The 20,880-nt window shown below is 35.2% G+C and overlaps 1 protein-coding gene across 1 annotated transcript in view; it reads right to left on the reverse strand.

Annotated features, from left to right (window-relative positions):
- Nucleotides 1-20,880, reverse strand: part of TMX4 (thioredoxin related transmembrane protein 4) — a 111,130-nt gene that overhangs the window by 22,477 nt on the left and 67,773 nt on the right. Inside the window, exons 5-6 of the mRNA XM_069062800.1 lie at nucleotides 18,135-18,180; nucleotides 10,095-10,196 (exon numbers count right to left, since the gene is read on the reverse strand). Of these exons, the coding sequence (XP_068918901.1) occupies nucleotides 10,095-10,196; nucleotides 18,135-18,180 (148 nt within the window). The remainder of the gene's footprint in view (nucleotides 1-10,094; nucleotides 10,197-18,134; nucleotides 18,181-20,880) is intronic.

The raw sequence follows: 20,880 nt of genomic DNA on the forward strand, positions 1-20,880 counted from the left end.
TGGTTATGTGATACTAGACAAGTGGTTTAATTTCTTATTCCTTTAGGCAATTCTCTAAGACTATAAATTGAAGAGAAGGTGTTGACTTGCATTGACAAAGTAAATTTTTTCATTAGGGAATTCCTTATGCCAATGAAATTACAAATCAAGTTCCTAGTCCTCATCCCTATAAAATTTTAGAATTAGAGAGGATCTATCCTACAATTTACATCTTAAGAATTTCTACTTTCTTTTAAAGGTTGGTTTAATCATAGCCTCCTAATGAGTCCTTTCCTGATCCTCTCAACTTCTAATGTTATCTCTTCCCCATTTACCTTTCATTTCTTTTTTACCTTATATACTTTGTATATAGCTTACATTTATTTATATGTGTTTAGATTGCTTCTTTTGTAGAATATAAGCTCTTCGAGGCCAAGGAATGTTTCATTTTTTTTTTTAATCCCCAATGTAGTGCTTAGCACACAGCAGGGCTGAATGAAAGCTTGCTGACTGACTGAAGACAAATCATGTTATACAATCTCCTTATTTTATGTTATACAATCTCCTTATTTTATGGAAAAGTTAAGCCCACAGAAGTTAAAGGAATTGTCCAGGGTCAGACAAAGGCAGTTAGTGCCTGGGCCAATACTGGAACTCACATTGTCTTGGTTCTTTTTTTTTTTTTGCTTTTTGGAGGGCAACTGGGGTTAAGTGACTTGCCCACGGTCACACAGCTAGTTTGTGTGTGTGTGTGTGTGTGTGTGTCTGAGGCCGGATTTGAACTTAGGTCCTCCTAACTCCAGGGCCAATGCTCTATTCACTGAGACACCTAGCCGCCCTGTTTTCTTGGTTCTTTCCCCTAAACCATGCTCTCTCTGTAGATAAATATATAGATATAAACATAGGTATCTATATATTTTACACATACACACATATATCTCCCCCTCCCCATATAAGAACCTGTTCTTTCATAAGTTCTGCATTGAATATCAGTGTTCTCTATCATTGAAATGCCTGTTATTTCTCCCAACTACAATGACAATTTCAGAGTTCTCACAGTATTACTAAAGAGGAAAAACATGAAAAGATACTTGTCTTTTCAAAACAGAGAGTATTCCCAGGAAATCAATTAGTCACAGAAAACAGAATGTCCCAATAGTAACTGATGATCAGTTGACTGGAAAATTTAAATATGTTAGCATCGGTATTTTTTTTGATGAAAATATTTTCGTTTTGACTATGTAAATCTTTTTGAGATTTCTGGTACTATCACTCTACTTTCTCAAAAATCTGTAATGATTCTCCATTATTTGCCAAATAAAGTTCAAATTCCTTATTTTGGTATCTAATAGCCTCTGCAATATGATTCCAATTTACATTTCTTATATTCCCTCCATATACCTTATGCTCATTGTACTCTGAATATGGTTTCTTGCATTTTCCTACAACTGTACCTTTATTCATGGTATTCCCTTTGGAAGGGCATGGTATGGCCTTCTCAAAATTTCTATCTTTTAAAAGGTTCAGATAAAAAGAACTCTTCTTCCACGAAGGTGTTTGTGATTTCCACTCCATCAATGCTCTAGCCCTCATCCCAAAATTGAAAGTAACTTCTTTGTCCTCTGACCTTTAAAAAAAATTGACTTCCTTTGAGGTTCAAATCAGGTGCCAACTTCTCTAGGAAGTCTTCTTTGATGCCTCTCCCACTTCCTATTTAGCACGCTTTCCCTCAGTTTATGTTGTAGTATACTCACGTCTATCTTCCACAGTACCTAACCCTTGTGCCCTACATGGAAAAGCTATACAAGGCAATGTAGTACAGAAGAAAGGGCATTCCTTTTTCTAATCTATTCATAATTTGGTTCTCAGTATTAATGTTTCCAGTAATGTCAGCCAAAAATCAAACAATTACTGAGTATCAACTATTCATTAAGTATTACAGAATGATATAAAACAAAGAGAAGAAATGAAGGGGATTTTATTTAGGAACCTATGTTGATGTTTTATGCTATTAATTTAAGGTATTAAAGTCTGAAATGGCTATTATCTCTATCTATTTAACCTGCCAAGCACAAGTAGACACTTCAGAATTATTTTCTTGGATTGAGGAGGATTAGCCAATGTTTCTGAAGCATGTTTTTCCCCCTTTGGAAACCAAAGTTCCTATGATTGATTATCTAGGGACATCTCAACACACTGGTATGTCAGTTGCATTTAATTCTAACAGATGGCAGTGTCACAGACGTTTGACTCTGATGTCATTAAGTGGTTTTAAATGAGGGCAGAAAGCATACACAGAAGAATAAAATTAGCAAAGGTGAAATAACAATCAAAGTGGATATTTAAAGTATTAATGAACAAAACTATGTAAAATTCATATATAGTTATTGTTCTCCATCTTTTCAGGGTTTAGATTACTCCCTAAAGGATGAGAACAAAAATATTAAAATGTAACTAATCTTGTGACTCACTAGACATATTTATATCATGTCTAGCAAAATACAATCTGATATTTGATACTGTATAAATATGCAAAGTGAAGGGAAGAACAGATTCTCAGGCTATAACAAGCAAAATAAATCTCAAACATTTTCCCCTTTGTTTTGCTATCTCAAATAAAAAATATTTTGACTTTAATATAACCTAAATAATTTTACAGACTTACTGTCATATTAATCAAATTACCATAACTTTTTTTGTGAACCAGATGAAATAAAACATTCATCTAGAAAAACAAAAGACATAGAATTTTAAAAGAAATAATGAGGTAAAAAGTATGAATGAGTAGGGCAAAGGAGTACTAGACCTCACACTGTACTGTAAAGCATCAAAACGATGTGTTACTGATTAAAAAACAGAAAAGTAGAATGGCGAAACACCATAGAAGCAAGAAACAGGAGCCCTGCAAATAGAGAGCAGTTGTCTAGTGCTAATAAACCTAATAAGGTAAATGGGAAGATACCCTTTTTGACAAGAACTATTTTAAAAAAGCATGGGAAGCTGTGTGGCAAAAATCAGGATAAGACCAATATCTTATACCATATGTTATAATAATTGCAAAATGGATTCGTGACTTGTAAAAGGTTGTGCCATAAGAGAAAAAATTTTAAAACAGACAAAACAAGGATCAGGTAAGCTTTCATAACTGTGGTGTAATCAAACATGGAATAGAAAAGATAAAACAGACAATTTTGATGACACAAAATTAAATTTTAAAGTTTTTACATGAATAAAAAACCAATTAAGACAGAACTAAGAGAAATTTTAGAAAGAGAAAATATTTGCATCAAATATGCAAAACACTATACAAGGAACTGACACAATATGTAACACTGAGAGCAATACCCTAATTGATAAGTGGTAAAAGGATATGAACAATTTTCAAAAGACAAACTGCATATTATAGATGACTGCATGAAAACATGTTCCAAATCATGAACATTAAGAGGAATACAAATTAAAATAACTTTAAGGTTCTACCTCACACTGTGCAAATTAGAAAAGAATACAAAAGATAGAAATAGCAAATAGAGGCTGTGGGAAGATAGGTAGATCTGTGAAGAGAGCTAACTATTCTGGATTTCAGTTTGGAATTATGCATGAAAAGTGACTAAACTGGGGCAGCTAGGTGGCCCAGTAAGAGCGCCAGCCCTGAAGTCAGGAGGACCTGGGATCAGTTCTGGCCTCAGATACTTAACACCCACACAAAATAACTGGCCATGTAACCTTGGGCAAGTTACTTAACCCCAATTGCTTAAAAAAAAAAAGTGACTAAACTGTTCATCCATATCATGCCTCCTAGCTACTTCAAGTGGTATTATATTCTAAACAAATAGTATTAAAACTACACATATTTATAGGATTTAGAATTGGATGGGCATACACATAAACAAATTTTATATTCTTTTACGAATTACTTTATCTGAGATCCAGATCCTTTTGCTTTTGTCTTTGTAATCCCAGTACCTAGCACAGTACTTTGCATATTTTTAATTCCAATTTGTGATTTAAACTGAGGGGAAAACTTATAATCAATCAACATTTCAGGTCCTTCTATAATAATAATAATGCCTGAAGCTAATAAAAATGTCATTATGGAATAACTGAAAAATTGGAAATGAAAATGTTCACTAAAACCAAGGTGGCTCAGAACTCTATAATTGTTTTTATAACCAAACAGCTGACAAGACAGAAGTAACCAATGCTTGCTGAAGGCACAATCCCAGCTGCAGAAAGGCAAAGCATGTGTACGCATGACACATCATGGGCACTGAAACACAGTATATAATATGCACTGTACTATTTGTATATCATTATATTTCAAAATCACAACAGAGAGCAAGAAAGAATAATTAGAGGGCTATATTCTCTTGAAACTCTTCAACCTCCTCAAGTCCATCAACTTCTCTCTGACCTAAAAAGCCACACACCAACAGGGTCACAAGGGGCAGCTAGGTGGTACAGTGGACAAATCCTGGAGTCAGGAAGACCTGAGTTCAAATCTGACCTCAAACATTTACTAGCTGTGTGACCCTGGGCTAGTCACTTAATCTAGCCTCATCTGTAAAAGAAGCTGGAGAAGGAAATGGCAAAGTACTCCAGTATCTTTGCCAAGAAAGTCCCAAATGCGGTCACGAAAAGTCAGACATAATTGAAAACGCCTGAACAACATCAACATGGTCACCTTTTCAAAGAATTGTGCTACCTCTAGGACAAGGGACTTGGAATTCCACTGTCATATCACAATCTCCTATTCATTCACTCACACCGTAAACTTTTCAACTGACTTTCTTATAAAGCTTGGGCCCTTCCTATTGTCCCCAGTTCACCTGCTCCACTCCGATTTCACTTGCCAAGACGCCCAGACAGCCACCTGATCTTCCACTTTATATTTCATTAGCCACTATTTTTGCCTTTTGAACTCTTACTGTTCCCATCCTGGAGATTCTCACGGCTAGGTAACTCACAGCAGCTAATTTCTCTACTCCTATTTGATGATGATGATAACAAGAGATACTACTTTTACAGCTCTTTGAGGCTTGCAAAAGGCATTATAATGATTTCATTTTATCCACATAATCCTGGAAGCACATGCTACTATCCCATTTTTGCACATGGGGAAACTGAGGCAGAGAGAAGTTAAGAGACTTGCCCAGGGTCACAGTCAATGAATGACTGGAACCATATTTGAACTCAGTTCTACCGGAGTCCAGGTCTAGTGTTGTATCCACTACAACACCTGACTGCCTCCTCTGAGCTTGAGAACTTGCTTATTATTTTAGGAGAAATTAAATTACCGATAAACACTTTTTTCTCTGTAGGCTCCCTTCACAATCACATTCATTCTAATTGATCATAGAATCATAGATTTACTGCTGAAAGGGACCTTAGAGGCCTTTGAGTCCAATCCCCTCATTTTACAGAAGAGGAAACAGTCTTAAAGAGTCAAAAACACAGAGAGGTAAGTGACAAGCAGTGTTTGAACCTATGTCCTCTGACTCCACAGTAGTCACTACCATATCCACACAGATAACTCCCCAAATCCTTATGTTCACTTCCAATCTTTCTTGGAAGCTCCTGACCTACAGTTACAACTGCTGACAGAACTTTTTCTCTTGAATGTCCCACTGGAATTTTATACTCAAAATGTCCTAAATTGGGTTTATTATCCACTCCCCAACCTGATTCTCCTTCTGACATTACTATTATCATCCATAAAATCACCATTCACCTGAACTCACATCACTAGCAACCAGGTGGCACAATGGATAAAGGACTTGGCCTAGGGTTAGGAAAATTTGATTTCAAATTGAGCCTCAGGTACTTGCTAGCTGTATAATATAATGGGGATAATAATAATAACAATAATAGCATAATAATCCCAAGGATGTTGTGAGGATGAAATAAGTATAAATATTTGCAAGCACTTAGTATATAAATGCTTGTTTCCCATTCCTTCCTATTTGCAAACTTAGGGTGATTTTTCTCTTTCCCTTCCAATCTATCCATATATGTAGCCTTCCAATCTATCCAATAATGTAGCCAGAACAACATTGGTTCAACCACAACTGTGGTTCCCTAGTGTCTACTGAGTAAAGTTAAAAAAAAAAAAATCTTTGGCCTTCAAAGCTCTACATAATTTGGCACTGCTTTACCTTCTAGCCTTATCACTTATTATATTCCTTCACAATCTCTATGTTCCAGACAAACAACTTCACCTCCCAATCCACCCCTGAACATGCCTTATGTGCTTTCTCTTTCATAGCTTTATTACTTATTCTGTTCCCTACGACTGAAATACCTTACTTTCCTTTTTGCCTGGTAAATTGCAAGAGGAAACTGTCTGTCTTACATAAACTTATTTACCTCCCATAATATCCAACACAATGTCCTCCATATAGTAAGAGCTACTAATAAATGTTTATCGTTTCTTTGCAATTATTTTGAATTCTCTCTCAAAAACATATAATGTCCTATATGGCTTTTACCTCTGGGCAACAAACAAGTTATGTCTCTTCTTTTTTAAGGCATCTCCCTGGTACAGTGGAAAGGACAATGGACTTGAAGTCAGAGAAGCCCTGAGTTCAAATTTAACCTCAGGTATCTACTATCTGTATGGCCCTGAGCAAGCTGTGTTTTCTTATCTGTAAACTACTCTTCAGGGGTGTTGGAAGGATAAAATGAAATATTATTTATAAATCACTTTACAAAACTTAAAGCACTACATAAATGCTTGTGATGACTGTGAGCAAGAGGACAGCCACATCTAAAGAATGTTCTTTCGGCGGCTAGGTGGTGCAGTGAATAAAGCACAGGCCCTAGAGTCAGGAGGACATGAGTTCAAATCCAGCCTCAGACACTTAACGCAAAAAACTAGCCATGTGACCTTGGGCAAGTCACTTAATCTCAATTGCCCTACCTTCCCCCCTCCAAAAAAAAAGGTTAAGAATGTTCTTTTATTTTATAAGGTTTATATATACATAAGGTTATTTTATAAAGTTTATTTAAAAAACCACAAACATTTATTTAGTGCTTACTATTGCCTGTTAGTATGGTAACTGCTAGAGATACAAAGACAAAAGCAAAACAGTGTCTGCTTCCAACGAGTTTGCATTCTAATAGTGAAACAACTTGTGCAGATAGGGCTATATAGAAAATACCTGGGGGAGGGCTTACCTAAATTTTAAAGAACAAGTTCTCAGAAAAGGTCAGCTTTAGTCAGTCAATAAACATTCATTAAATTCCTTCAAAAACAAAGTTCATAAAGAGAGGACAATTTTCATTGCTTCATCAAGTTACCAGCTTCACCTACACTTAATAATGTCCTAATCTTTAGGACATTTGGGTTATACTAATTCCCCAAGTTAATAAGCACAGAAACACTATTCCAGCAAATCTGGTCATGGTCTTGCAATAACGGAGCAAATCCCTATGAAAACCTACTGAAAATAAATTTTAAAAAAAGGAGAAGCAGAATACATTTTATTTCTTTTAGGTAAACTAGCTAATTTCCTTTTAGTCTTAACACTGGGCACATGCTAATTAGCAACAAAAAATAATCCAGTACGTGTCACAGAAGTAATAAAGGAATTCCTTATAGACAAACGGAAAAAACAACCAAATGTAAAAATAAAAATAACTAAGTTTCAAAGTTGAACAATAGGATGCCATAAAAGGGTATATTTATCTTAAAACATCCCAGTTCCCTTGAATTATATGTGTTGCTTTGGATTACACTCTAGGCCTCTAGATTTGTTTTAAGGGTATATTTTAAAGTTTTTTGTTTAAAACCCAGACACATACAAAAACAGCTGGATATTCTAAATGGTCAACAACAATAAAAAGTGTTAACAAATGACAAGGGGAAGAGGAGTCATGGTACAAGCATTCAAACACTTGTATAGCACAGGTTCCTTGGATCCTTTCCAACCCTGAAAATTCTGTGATGGTGAGAAAGACTTTTGATTTTTCTCCATCACTAAGTCATCAAGTATTTTCATTATATTGTACTCAGAAACTGCAATTAGCATACGACTTTATTGTAATTAGTGAAATTCCACAGAATTTAACACACAAGAGACAACTTGCAATTGTCTAAGTAAGGAGAGGGAGTGTTTTAATGACTCACTATTCTTTAGATAAAATTAGCTAATACACCCCGTAACTAATAGGATTTTTTTTACTGTATCCGTAAGCAATTATAATACCGTATTTGCTATTTAAATCTCTCCCTAAAACATAAACAGGCAGAAAAAATTTCTCATATACTTCTAATATTGCCTTTCATATATAAAGAAGAAGCTACTGACCCTTCATCAACAGGGCATATGCTGTAAACTGTTGTGGCTTGTCAACAGGCAATGAACATTTATTAAGTGTTTATTATGTACCAAGCATAATTCTAAGTACCAAGAATGCAAGTAGAAAAAGAAAGACAGTCCCTGCTCTCAAGAAGCTTGCAATCTAATGGGGGGGGGGAGAGTTGTAAAAGGGCTCTGCAAAGGTGCAGGAGCACAAGGGTAGGCGGGAACCACTAGAGTCCTCACACTGTGGGGCGGACGGGGGAGTGTTATTACTTCTGTAGTCTAACCCAAGCAGAAGAGCATGAGAAAAATGAAGAGTTGCTTGCTTTTACAAGTAGTAGAAATTTTGGAATTGCTCCCCTTATGAACAACATAAGTACATTAATGAGACAAATAACCAAGGTAAAGAACATAATCTTGGGTCATAAAACTAAGCAAGACTTAATGGACCACACTGAGATGAAGCCGTACCAAGAGCACTGTGTAGAAGTCAAAAGATAATGACATCAGGGAAAGCTATCTAACATTTACAGCTACCCCAAAGTTAAGCCTGCCCTGAAAAATAATAACAATGATAATAGCTAATTCAATTATTATGACATGCTCTATCACAGCACATAATGCCTACTCTATGCTACAATTATCATAGCAAGCCTGGGTGACCTCTTGTCAGGTATGTCCTTGTAGGGATGCTCTGTAGGGAATGAGTTGAATTGGATGCCCTCTAAAAGACCCTTCTAGCTTTAGATCCTATGAGTCTGTGGGCCAAATCCTTGACTTTGTTCTCATTAGCACAATGCTCTAACCTGATGAGTGACATTTCCATATATAGCTGACTCACTTGTCAATGCACTGATCCTACAGTTTGACTGTTAAGCAGTCCCATTCATTTTCCTTTTCTCAGTTGTTGCCTCTTGGCCATTTCTTGGACAATATGCACCTTCATCAAAAAGAGAAAGCACCGGAAAAAAACAGACAACTTATTTTGGCAATTGTTCAAGATATAGTGAGGGAAATAATCGAAACAAATAGCTAATATGAATTGATTTTTGATGGCCAAGCAGTTTAATTACCCTGCATTACTAGTAACAGTTAAGAGTAAGTGGTATCTTATAAGAAAATTCAACAAGAAATCCTAAGTTATATATAAAAAAAAGAAAAAATTGCATATTTATTTGTTTTCTATTCTGCCTTCAAAGATGCACAAAATTAACCATTTGCTTTAAAGGAATGTGTACTGACACATTTGATAGCCTGGTGAAGTCAATGGACTTCTCAAAACAGTGACTGATTTTTAAAATTAAAGAAAATACTAAATTTCAGATATGGTAGTGAAAATAGTCATAATTTTTTTCCCATTCAAGTTCAAAGTTCTCATGAAATTTATACAGGCATGTCAAGGGGGTCTATGGACCCCCAATTAAGAACCCCTACAGACCTCCAATTAAGAACCCCTAGTTTAGGGGCGGCCAGGTAGCACAGTGAGTAAGAACACTGGCTCCAGGGTCAGGATGACCTGGAGATTGAATCCCGGGCTCAGACACTTAGCACCCACCCAGAAACACCTGGCCGTGTAACCTTGAGCAAGTTACTTAACCCCAATTGCTTAGGGGTGGCCAGGTGGCTCAGCGAGTAAGAACACCGGCTCCAGTGTCGGGATGACCTGGATCAAAATGGGGCTCAGATACTCAGCACCACACCCAGAAATGACTGGCCGTGTAACCTTGAGCAAGTTACTTAACCCCGATTGCTTAAAAAACAAACAAACCCTAGTTTATAGTGGGAAAGTGAGGAAAAAAGAAAATCTCTTACCAGACCAAGGATAAGGCCAATCATCAGTGTAGCTATAACAAAGATGAAGTATGAAGCCCAAACGGGAATTCCAAGAGTCCCTGTGAAATAGTTGTGAAGTTGCTGAAATGGAAACAAAAATGCTAAATTAATTCCCACTGAGGACAAGAAAGGGTATGATTATTTCTGTTCTATATTCACTCAAAACTATGAACTAAAATATGTTTCAGCATCTGAACTGTTCCCCCTAACAATATTAATTTTTTATAAAATCATAAATCTGGCATGAAAGAATACATTCAAATATAGTAAGGCTTAAGTAAATGAAGTGAATGGCCTGATCTCTGTAGGCATTCATGGAATTCATTGGTCCATTCATCTATCATGCTGGAGTTCTTCCATACTTCTTTCATGATGTTCTTTGCTATGTTTCATCTTGTCCTGATGAAATGCTCCAAAGCCATATGGCATCTATAAAGCCCAGATATTTGTGTTTCTCTTCCTACCATTTTAATTAGATTGAAATCTTTTATTTAAAGACAAATGTTTAAAGAATAAATTGTTCTCTCTCCTCATTTCTTTTTCTAATACTTAGTTGTCCCAAACTACACATAAGTTTAAATGTGAAAGAAATGTGAAGAACTGCACTAATTCAATGTTTATCTTAAAACACATTCTGCATTATGTTACTTCAGGTACACCAAGTAATAATTAAAGAAATATAGATGGGAGTTTTGGTCTTTTTTTGAGTCAATTAACTACTCACGTGAATAAACCATTAGTTATTCAGGAAAACAAATATCTTTTCAGGGGTTATTTTTATCATATAAATATTCTTTCTGTTTCTGATGGTATCACATAGGAAAACAAAACACACAGGAATTTCATGACCTTAACTAGATAGAAATTTGCATGTGGTACCTGGGAAAAGTCACAATTTCCATTACCTCAGCTTTTACACTTGTAACATGAAGGTGTTAGACTAGATGACCTTTGAGGTCCCTTGTGACACTTGATAAAGTGATCCTAAGGGAAAGATACTGAGATAATAACTGCCAGGGGCTGTGATTTCTTCTCTATGGTCACAGATGTGTCACTTTGGAAACTATTCCTATTTCTACATTCAATTAATATCACATTTGTTCATTCAACCATTTATTAAACATTTGCCTAAGGTATTGTGCTTAGCACAGGGAGTCATAAAGGCTCTTTGATTCTGCAAACCACTGGAAACATACACATTTTCTAAAGCTGTTTAAAACCTAGGAATGAGTTTCTATTATAACCAATGCAATAATGGTACATTTTAAGATTTAGTTTACTCAAAATATAAATTATGGAAATGTTATAAGCTACTTACTTTTAAAATGCACATATGCATTTAAGCAGCAGTTTTTAAAATCCAGGCCTAATGATGAACAATAAACCAACTAGATGCATACATATTAATCTTGCTAGTTATCTTTAATTGCCACCAGAATAATCTGAGATTCTGATTGTCTACTTGCCTGCCTATCTATAGAAAGACAGATAGGATCAATGAATGTTTTATTTGCTGTGATCCTGAATCAAAACATAGTTTTACTACATTTTAAAACAGAAGTATAAACAGAACCATTTTTGTGAATTTCCATCAGTTATTCTCAAGTGAAGATCATTAGTGAGTGCTCAATTTTTAGCCATAACCTGGTATTGATAATGTATTCACATCAGGCAGCATGACTACTTCTTGGATCTGCCTCATGGAGACAGCTAACCTTTGTCTCTTGAATGGTACAGTGGTTTCTCCACTCCTGGGCCACTCAGGGCATGAGTTTTAAGATCTCTTCCCCCTGGAATTCTTTGTACCCTGAAGTCTACTACTCAACATCCCTGATCAAATGTAAGAAAGCCCCTACCTTTTGTGACCACTAAGCCAGGAATAAAGGTAGAACTGTCACTGGTTGACTAATGAAAATGGATACTCCAGTCTTCATTCCACACAAGGACTAAAGGCCCCTTCTCCTCTATAACCAACTTATTTGCTCTGGACTCTACTGCTACTCCTTCCTGAGTCTCTGCAATAATACTTCATCATTCTTGAGCACTCAGGCAGGTGGGGCTAACTAATGATGGGGTGCTACTAATTATGATCCAGCTCCTGCACCAGTCTCTCCTGGGCCTCTCCATCACTGGATCTTGAAGGGTAGGACTCCATGAATTTAATCATAATTTAATTTACAAAGAGAAATTTTTTAAGTTTCAACAATACTGAAGAAATAGATTTGGAGTCCTTCTTGCCCCTAGAATTTACTACTCTGGGGCTACTTCCTTTCTGAGGTGTGTGATGACAATAATGTCAAAGACCTCCATTTCTGACCAAGTGCCCGGGCAGGTGGGTGCTTTCATTAACATACACACACACACACACACACACACACTTCACTGTAGAAGTTGAGGCTAATTGGAATACTACTATTTATTTAGTGCCAGGCACTATGCTAAGCACTGGTGACACAAAGAAAGGCAAAAAGAAGCCCCTGTTTCCAAGAAACGCAGTCTAAAGGGACTCTATGTTGTTTTCATTTTTAAAAAATTGTAATAAAGGTTAAATATGTTTCTCTTAAAAGAAGCACTGTGTTTCACTCACTTTGTTATTTAGCAAGACTAAATTGTGTAATTTCAGGATTACTTACAGATTTTCACACCAATTCAACTGGACTACCCTGAAAGCCCACAAGATGGCAACCTTTCCTTACATGTTTATCTGTCTTAGTTTGTGGTCATCTGTTATTGTTAGTTTCTTCTTGCTTTTGGCAATAACGGCAGTTGTCTTAAAGGTACTCCCTGGCTATTTACAAATTTCATTAAGAATCCCATTTCTAACTCCCTTTTTTCAGGTTGTATCAAGTTAACTAAATAAGCAATACAGTTTTTCTATTCGTTTATATAATTTAGGTATTTAGAGAAAATCAAGGCACATTTAACAGTCAAATAACTATTGTCACAGTGAAATTTAAGGTTAATAAAGGTAGGATAAAATTGTAAAAATTCTTTTGACAAAAGGGAAGATATGAAAAGATCAATACATTGCATATTCTTGAAAAAGAAAGGCAACATGAATTTACTATATTTATCTTAAGGCCTCCATGAATTAAATCATAAATTAATTTAGAAAGAATAATTATAGATGTAAAAGGGGGCAATCAATATTACAATGAAATAGAACTTAACAGAAATTTAACTTTTCTGTGGGGACAAATGAGAAGAAATTCCTGGAACCTAGTAATAGCTGACATATAGATATATAACCTTTAGAATTTGTAAAGCACTTCACTTTCTCATTTTTTTTCAGTCTTAAGTTTCATTTTATTGTTCTTTTTATAGAGTAGGTACCTAATAAATGCTTGCTTGCTTGAATGGTTTCCATTGTATATTATAATAATCATTGTAATATATTGATTCATCAATTCTGCTCACTTCATTTTGCATCAGTTCAAATAAGTCTTTCTACATATTTCTTAATTCTTCATATTCATTATTTCTTGTAATGGAGTGAAGTTCCATTATACTCACATACTGCAGTTTAATCACTCCTCAAACAATGGGCATCCATTTTATTTTCATTTTTTTCCATTACTACAAAAAATGCTACAGTTACTATTTTGATATGTATGAAGATGGACATTTTAGTCACTTTTAAACAAAATCTTAATTCCAAATTCCTTCCCAGAATAGTTGGACCCGTTCAGAGATTCATCCACAGTGGTGTATCTGTATTCCCATTAACCTCTCTATTCACTGACCCTTGCTATCTTTTACCATCTTTGCCAGTTTGTTATGTGTGAGGTAAAACCTTATTTTGACTTCCATTTCTTCTGAGTGAACTGGAGCAAACTTTCAAATGTTTGTTAACCAATTCTTTTGAGAACTATTTGTTCATAACCTTTAACAACTTATCCACTGGGAAATGGCTCTTTTATAGCTTAGTAGGGTCATATCTCTTCTAGTGCCCCACAACAAAGCATGGTCAAGTACTTTAGGGCCTGCTTCCAGTCATGTGGTGGCCAAGAGCTAAAAGGAATTTTTATTATATGGGGTACACACTGAGTATATTCTTATTGTCTCCTTGCTTAAGTAATAGAAGAAGGGCTTTTGTCAGCTAATATGACAAATAACTCCAGGTCACTCTCTTGGCTGAGACTCTTCCTTATGCAGCAAGTAGTACATTCTTTGCTTTAATTCTGCTATGTAGAGAGAGTGTATGTAAGGATGTAAGTAGCCCTTTCTTTATTATTACCCATAAGGAGCCATGTACTTAACAAGGAGAACTTTAGTTTTAGCTCCTACTGGCCTTTTTTACTTTGTGTTTCTTTTCCTGAGAAACAACAGAAGAAATCTTCTGCATTGCAGAGGAAAGCAAGAGGACTAGCCCAAGCCAGGCTGATTTGTCAGCAAATAGTATGAATTATTTGTGTAGTACAGAAACGGGAGTGGGGGAGGGGAGGGGGGAATAAATGCTTAATTAGCAGTTCTGCAAATAGTTCTGTTCTGTTGAGGATAAGTACCAGTCTCCCAACAAATTTTAACAGTAGCTATGTGTGAAAGTTACAGAATCCTCTTCTGTTCATGAAACTTTTGTGAGTCTTAATTTTGGCTTTTGTTGTGTTGTAAGAGTAAATTATCTGTCCCATGCTTCTTGATTCGTATTGTACACAGAGTGCTTTTTTACTCTTTCTTTTTGGGGGAGTCCCTAGATGTAAGTCATGTATTTATGATTCTTCATCATATAGTTTGTCCTACTTAAATAGTTTTCCACCTTTTAATTAGTACCAAAGTTTTGATGATTACTTAATTTCAATTCTAGAAATGCTTTTCTTCTCTTTTGCCTCCACTACCATTATTTCTACTTGTTTTCATTATGTCCTTTGAGATTCTGGACCTTCTGTTTCTCCAAATTAATTTTATTATTAATGTATCTAACTTTATAAAGTACCCCTTTGGTAGTTTGAACTGGTGTTTAATTTAAATTATTAATTAATTTAGTTACTAATATTATTTTAAACATATTGGCTTGGACCAACCCTGAACAATGATTGTTGCAACAAAAATATTGTTGCAACCATTTAGCTTGCTCTTTATTTCTTTAAAATATTTTATAATTGTATTAATTTATACTGAAGGTGTCTTGGGAAATTAACAATCAGATACTTTTTCCATTTTAATAATTTTGAATGGAATTTTCGTTTTTATTATTTCCTCTAGGATTTTCCCAATACTATACAGAAATACTGCTGATATTCTTGCATTTATTTTACATCTTGTTCTTTTACTGGAGCAACTGCCTCAATTAATTTGTGTATTGCTTTTGCTGATCTAACTAAATCATCCATCGTGCTGTCTGCAAATATGCATAATTTTATCTTTTTCAATGTTTATGCCCCTAATTTGTTTCTTTTGACTTATTGCTGTCACTTAATATTTCTTGAATAATGTGAAGTCATATTATCTTTGCTTTATCATTGAAATTAGTAGGAGATCTTCCAGTGTTTCCTTACTCCAAAAGCTATTAGTTTTTGGTTTTATCATAGTATTGACTCTCCTATACTTGTTCATTTTATGATTTTTAGCATAAATGAATGCTGCACATTATCCTTTTTCTTTCTTTTGTTGTATTTATTTTATTCTGAACTTAAGAATTAAAACAAGCATTCCATAACATAGCAGAATAGAAAAAAAGATGATTGCACACGAAACTGCAAATCTATTATGTATAACTTGCACATGAAATAGGAAATCTATTATGCACAATTTGCTATTCCTTTTAAATATGACAAAGTTATTGTGTAACTGTTTCCCCCCCCCTTTTTTTTGTCCTTCTCTCCCCCCATGCTAGAGATGGCTACCATTAGACACAAGTATGTATATATGCAAAATCATGCTGTACACAGAATTCTTCTATTCATCAGTTCTCTAGATGCAGATAGTTTCTTCCTTCGTAGGACCTTTGTAATTCGTTTAGTTACAGAGATGGAAAGGAGAGATCAAAGAGGTTAGATGACTAAGGTGACAGTCAGAATATAAAGTTGGGATTCAAGCCCAGGCCTTTCAATTCTAAGTTCAGTACTCCTTCCACAACAGCAGTTAAATCAGTCTACAAATATTTATTAAGTGATTCCCGCATGTCAGGCACGGTTGTAAGCAGTAGGGGATATGAAGAAAGAGAAAAATAGGCTCCCTTATTCCAGTGGGGGTGACAACATACAAACAACTATGGATATTCAAGATATACAGATGGAAGGTTATCTTAGAAGGAAGGCACCAATGGAGGGTAAGTTTTAAGTAAGCTCTATTTTATAGACTTATGGGACAATCCAGACTGAATTCTTGCCCTTATTCCTATCAAAAACAGAATGGAAGTCCCAATGACACTCAAAGCATTTATGAATTTCTCAGAATAAAAATCAGCAGAGGAAAAATATTCCCAATGTGATTGTATGTCTGCCTATGTTCCAACTCTGTAATCTTTACCCAATGACCAAAAAATTGTTCTTAGAGGGTCTGGGACTCTCAAGCCATACTATAGTTCTAGTCACGTGGACTTAGACCTTCTGACCTCTGAAACGTTCCAGTCTAGTGATGAATTATGAGGTTTCTTGTGGCTTGGCATCATTGTACTATGATCTATAACAGGGGAGAGGAACCTGTGGTCTGGAGGTCACATGAGGCTTTCTTCTAAGTTTTACAGAACAAATCCTTTTATTAAAGAAATTTTTTCTGTGGTTTGGATTCAGTCAAAGGGCCACCCTTGAGGATATAGGGGGTTCACATGTGGCCTTGAGGCTGCATATTCCCCACTGGTCTATAATGTAGATAGAAGTGGAAGTTTGGGTACCCCACTGGAAATACATACATACATACATACACACACATACACACACATTTTGATTATCTATTTTTCTACATCCTATACAAAGTAAAATTTTGTGTGGGTACAAATATATTTTTAAATATTTAAAAATCAAAATGCGAAAGGGTAGAGACTTGTATTTAGAGTAGAATTGTAAATGGTCCCAAATAACTTTCAGGTGAGCCCTAGAAAATACATAATACTTGGTCCACAGAAGATACTAGAAATAGCAATCTGGTTTTATAAAGCTAGATAGCAAGTCTTGCTATGAGTAATGCAGGCTGTATTTCCTTGATTACATATGTGCATATGTACAGGAAATAAAGAATGCACAGAAAAGAGGACAGATACTTGAAAATAAGTAAGGGCTAAGACTTATCTGACTAAATTATTATCCCTATCATTTTATAAGGAACCTGAGCATTTAGACAGAGAAAAATCTTTGTAGGAACACTGTCTCCATTGATACAGATGTGAAATCTCATAGACATTCTGCATGGATGCCTGACAAAAGTCTGAAAAAGATGAGGAATGAGACATAGAATAAAACAATGAGATACTATTCCAAATATTGCATTAAGATGCTGAGACTCTTATTATAATAATATCTTTTTTCAGGAGATATTAAAAGTGTTTTTCAGGGATTTACCTGATTTCACAGCAGTTCTGCCAAATCTTTTATATCTGATCTCCCTAATTTGATAACGAAGAAACTGAGACACTGAGGAGTTAAGTCACTTTGCACAGATTACATAGTAAATCAATAGCCAAACCTGGACAGCCACCTCTGAAACTACTCTATGAAATCCATTTTGAATTGCGTCCAGGCCCTAACACTCTGATCAGCAGGGGGATTAGAAATGAAGAATGATAAAACGGAATTAAAACAACACAAAACTCTTTGCTTTGATTAGTAGCTTATCGTCTACCTTACGAGAAAAGTAATTCTGACAAACTACCTGTGGTCATGCTCAATTTTTGCCTATACTGTAAAAGGACATACAAACTCTTAGCAAGGGCTTGGAATCAATTGTGATAAGAGAAAACTTAAGTCATGTACACCTTTGTCAAATGTTTATTTTCATACTGTTAGCACATTGACTTTTCACTCCTTTCTTTGAAATAAATGTTAAATAAACACTCTTGCAATGGAATCATTAAAGGCTACTCACCCGTATCCAGCCCGATAAGCTGAAAAGCCCAGCCATTCCAGTCATTCTAAAAATTAAAATTAAGGGACAGAAATTAGTAGTTATATGAAATATGATAAAAAGACACAAAAAATGATGAAAGCTATAGTCAGTTTTAAAATGATTCTAATATCCTTTTTCCTCAGGCTATCTTCTAAACAAGGTGGTTGTGTATTGTGGCAGGGTTCAAACAAGCACTACTGGCTGGGTCCTAATACATGACTCTCTCCCACTTACACAGTGAAAGCATCTCATGATATTTTATACTTTATGTGAAAAATTACCTTCATACCATCTTACCACTTATCTTTTTTCTTATTAGGAAGAGTTAAAAAGGAGACAGTTTGAGTGAAAGCTGTAATAATAATAACACTGTCAAATATATTGTCTCATTTGGGACTTGGAACAACTGTGTGAGGTAGATGCCATTATTATTTCCATTTTATAGATGAAGAAATTGAGACTAAGAGAAATGAACTCACTTGCCCAGAATCACTTGACTAATAAGTATCCAAAGCAGGACTCAAATTCAAGCCTTCCTAACCCAGAGTTTGGAGCCCTAATCACTGTGCAACCTCACTGCCAACTTTACACTGGTAATGTCAACTTGAGAAGGTTATCTCCCAACCTTGTCTTAGATACATAAACCCATTTCAATATTCAAACCTAAACCAATTTCCAATTTAAACTGTTATTTATGTTTTTTTTCTGCAAATAATGTTGTAACTTAGCAGGGAGCTGGTGAGGAATCAGCATTTATATGGCACCTATATTCTGGGCAAGGATTCTTTAAGTAAGAATATACTATAAAGTTGAAAAATAAAACCTTAGTTAGCTCAAACATCAAAGGCCTATTATAAAGTACTTCCACATTTAATGAATTTAATTAGTCCATGAGTCAAAGTATATTACATGTTTGGAACTCTCACCATAAAATAGTCTATAAAATGAGTATCAGAAAGGACTCCTGAAATAGATAAAAAGCTATCCTGGGAAGCAGGAAGGTTTGCATTCAAGTCTTGTCACTGACCTATTTTGGTTTAACTGTTCTAGTTAAATAACCAGGGTAATGTCATTTAAGTTCTGAATTCCCTAGTTAACTCTCTTAAGTCCAAATATTATAGATGTGTTGTCTGTCTGTATCAGGTGAGAGAGTTCTCAAACCAATGAGATCACAGATCAGGACAAAAAACAACAAACGTTAATGAGTTTTAATTTTGAAATGGGTTTTTGCTTTCTCCTCCCCTGCCCTCAAAATACTAGTTATAGTCTAATTGTGCAATCTTGGGCTAGCCACTTCTGTTGTCTGGGCTTTAATGTTCCCATATGTAAATTGGTGTCAACACTATTCTAACTTTAGGCAAACTGCTAATCAGATATACTTAAGAACAAATAAGACAACTGATGACAAATATTTTGCAAATAAAATTTCTGAATATGTAAAATGATTATTACTTATATGATATACCATTAGTGAAGTGAGTTACAAAACTCTTTATGTAATTGGTCTCTACGTACAAAGAAGAAAGTTTATAGTCTAAAGAAAAACATAAACACAGGCTTCCTACACTATAATTAACATATTGTTCAGTCTTGTCCCACTCTTCATGACTCTAATAATTAATGTGGATTAACTCTATTCAAAAAACTTAAAAGGAATCATGTACATAAAATATCAAAAGCTATCTACCAGATAATTTATTCAGGGTTTATTTCAATTTTAGTAAGGACATATTCAGCATTGGTATACCCTGTCAAAGCAAAAATTGATTCCTTACACTTATACTCCATATAGCTTGAATACTACTTCCACTAAACAGTATGGCTGAAGACTTAAGAGTCAAAGAATCTAAATTTGAATTACAAATGTTCCCTTGTGATGTTGGCCAAGTAATTTGATTTCTCTGGACCTCAATTACTTCAACTGCAAAATGCATGAAATAAACTAAATACCTTTCAGATCCTTCTTTCTAGCACTAAATCTATGAATTATGAATTTAACAGATAGAGTTGCTGTGACTGAATACTTTATAACCCTGTGGCCAACTTGCTGATGAGGCTTTTAAGACTTAGGCTGATCTACATACAACAGACAGAATGGGACCATTTTTGAAGACTTTTCAGTTTATGCTCCATTACAAAGTCCTTGAAAAAGCAGGGTCACCTCCACATAATGGCAAGGAATCAGAGGACTTTAGCAGAACAATTTTGCTGGAAAAAGCTAAAATTAACAGCAAAGCTCTTTTCTAACTCTTACACCAGGAAATATACCAACCTCGCTGACTGTTAGGTGGCCTTGGTTGAGGCATGAAGCTATTGACAATCATTGCTTGAACCTCTGGCAGCCCTGAAATATGCTACCAATTTTATTTTTTTCCCTTTGTGCCTTGATATCAGGAGGAGGAGGGGGGGGAAGAGGAAGAGGAGGAGTGGTAGTGGTGGTGGTAGTAGTAGTAGAAGTGGTGGTGGTAGTAAAAGAAATGGTTATGTGTGACAATAATAATAAAATGAGTGTGTTGATGATAAGAATTTATATGGCATTTAGTTTACAAAGCACTTTACATACAGAATCTCATGATTATCCTCATTTCACAAATAAGGAAATTGAGACTGAGAAAATTTAAGTAGTTTGCCCAGATTCACAGCTAGTAAGTATCTGAATCAAGATTTGAACTCAGGTCTTCCTGATTCCAAGTCTAGTACTCTATCTACTCTCTCACTTTTCCTG

This window comes from Petaurus breviceps, unplaced genomic scaffold (assembly GCF_028583685.1).
Source record: "Petaurus breviceps papuanus isolate PSGF00001 unplaced genomic scaffold, PetGlider_PUasm1.0 90504, whole genome shotgun sequence".
NCBI lineage: Eukaryota > Metazoa > Chordata > Mammalia > Diprotodontia > Petauridae > Petaurus > Petaurus breviceps.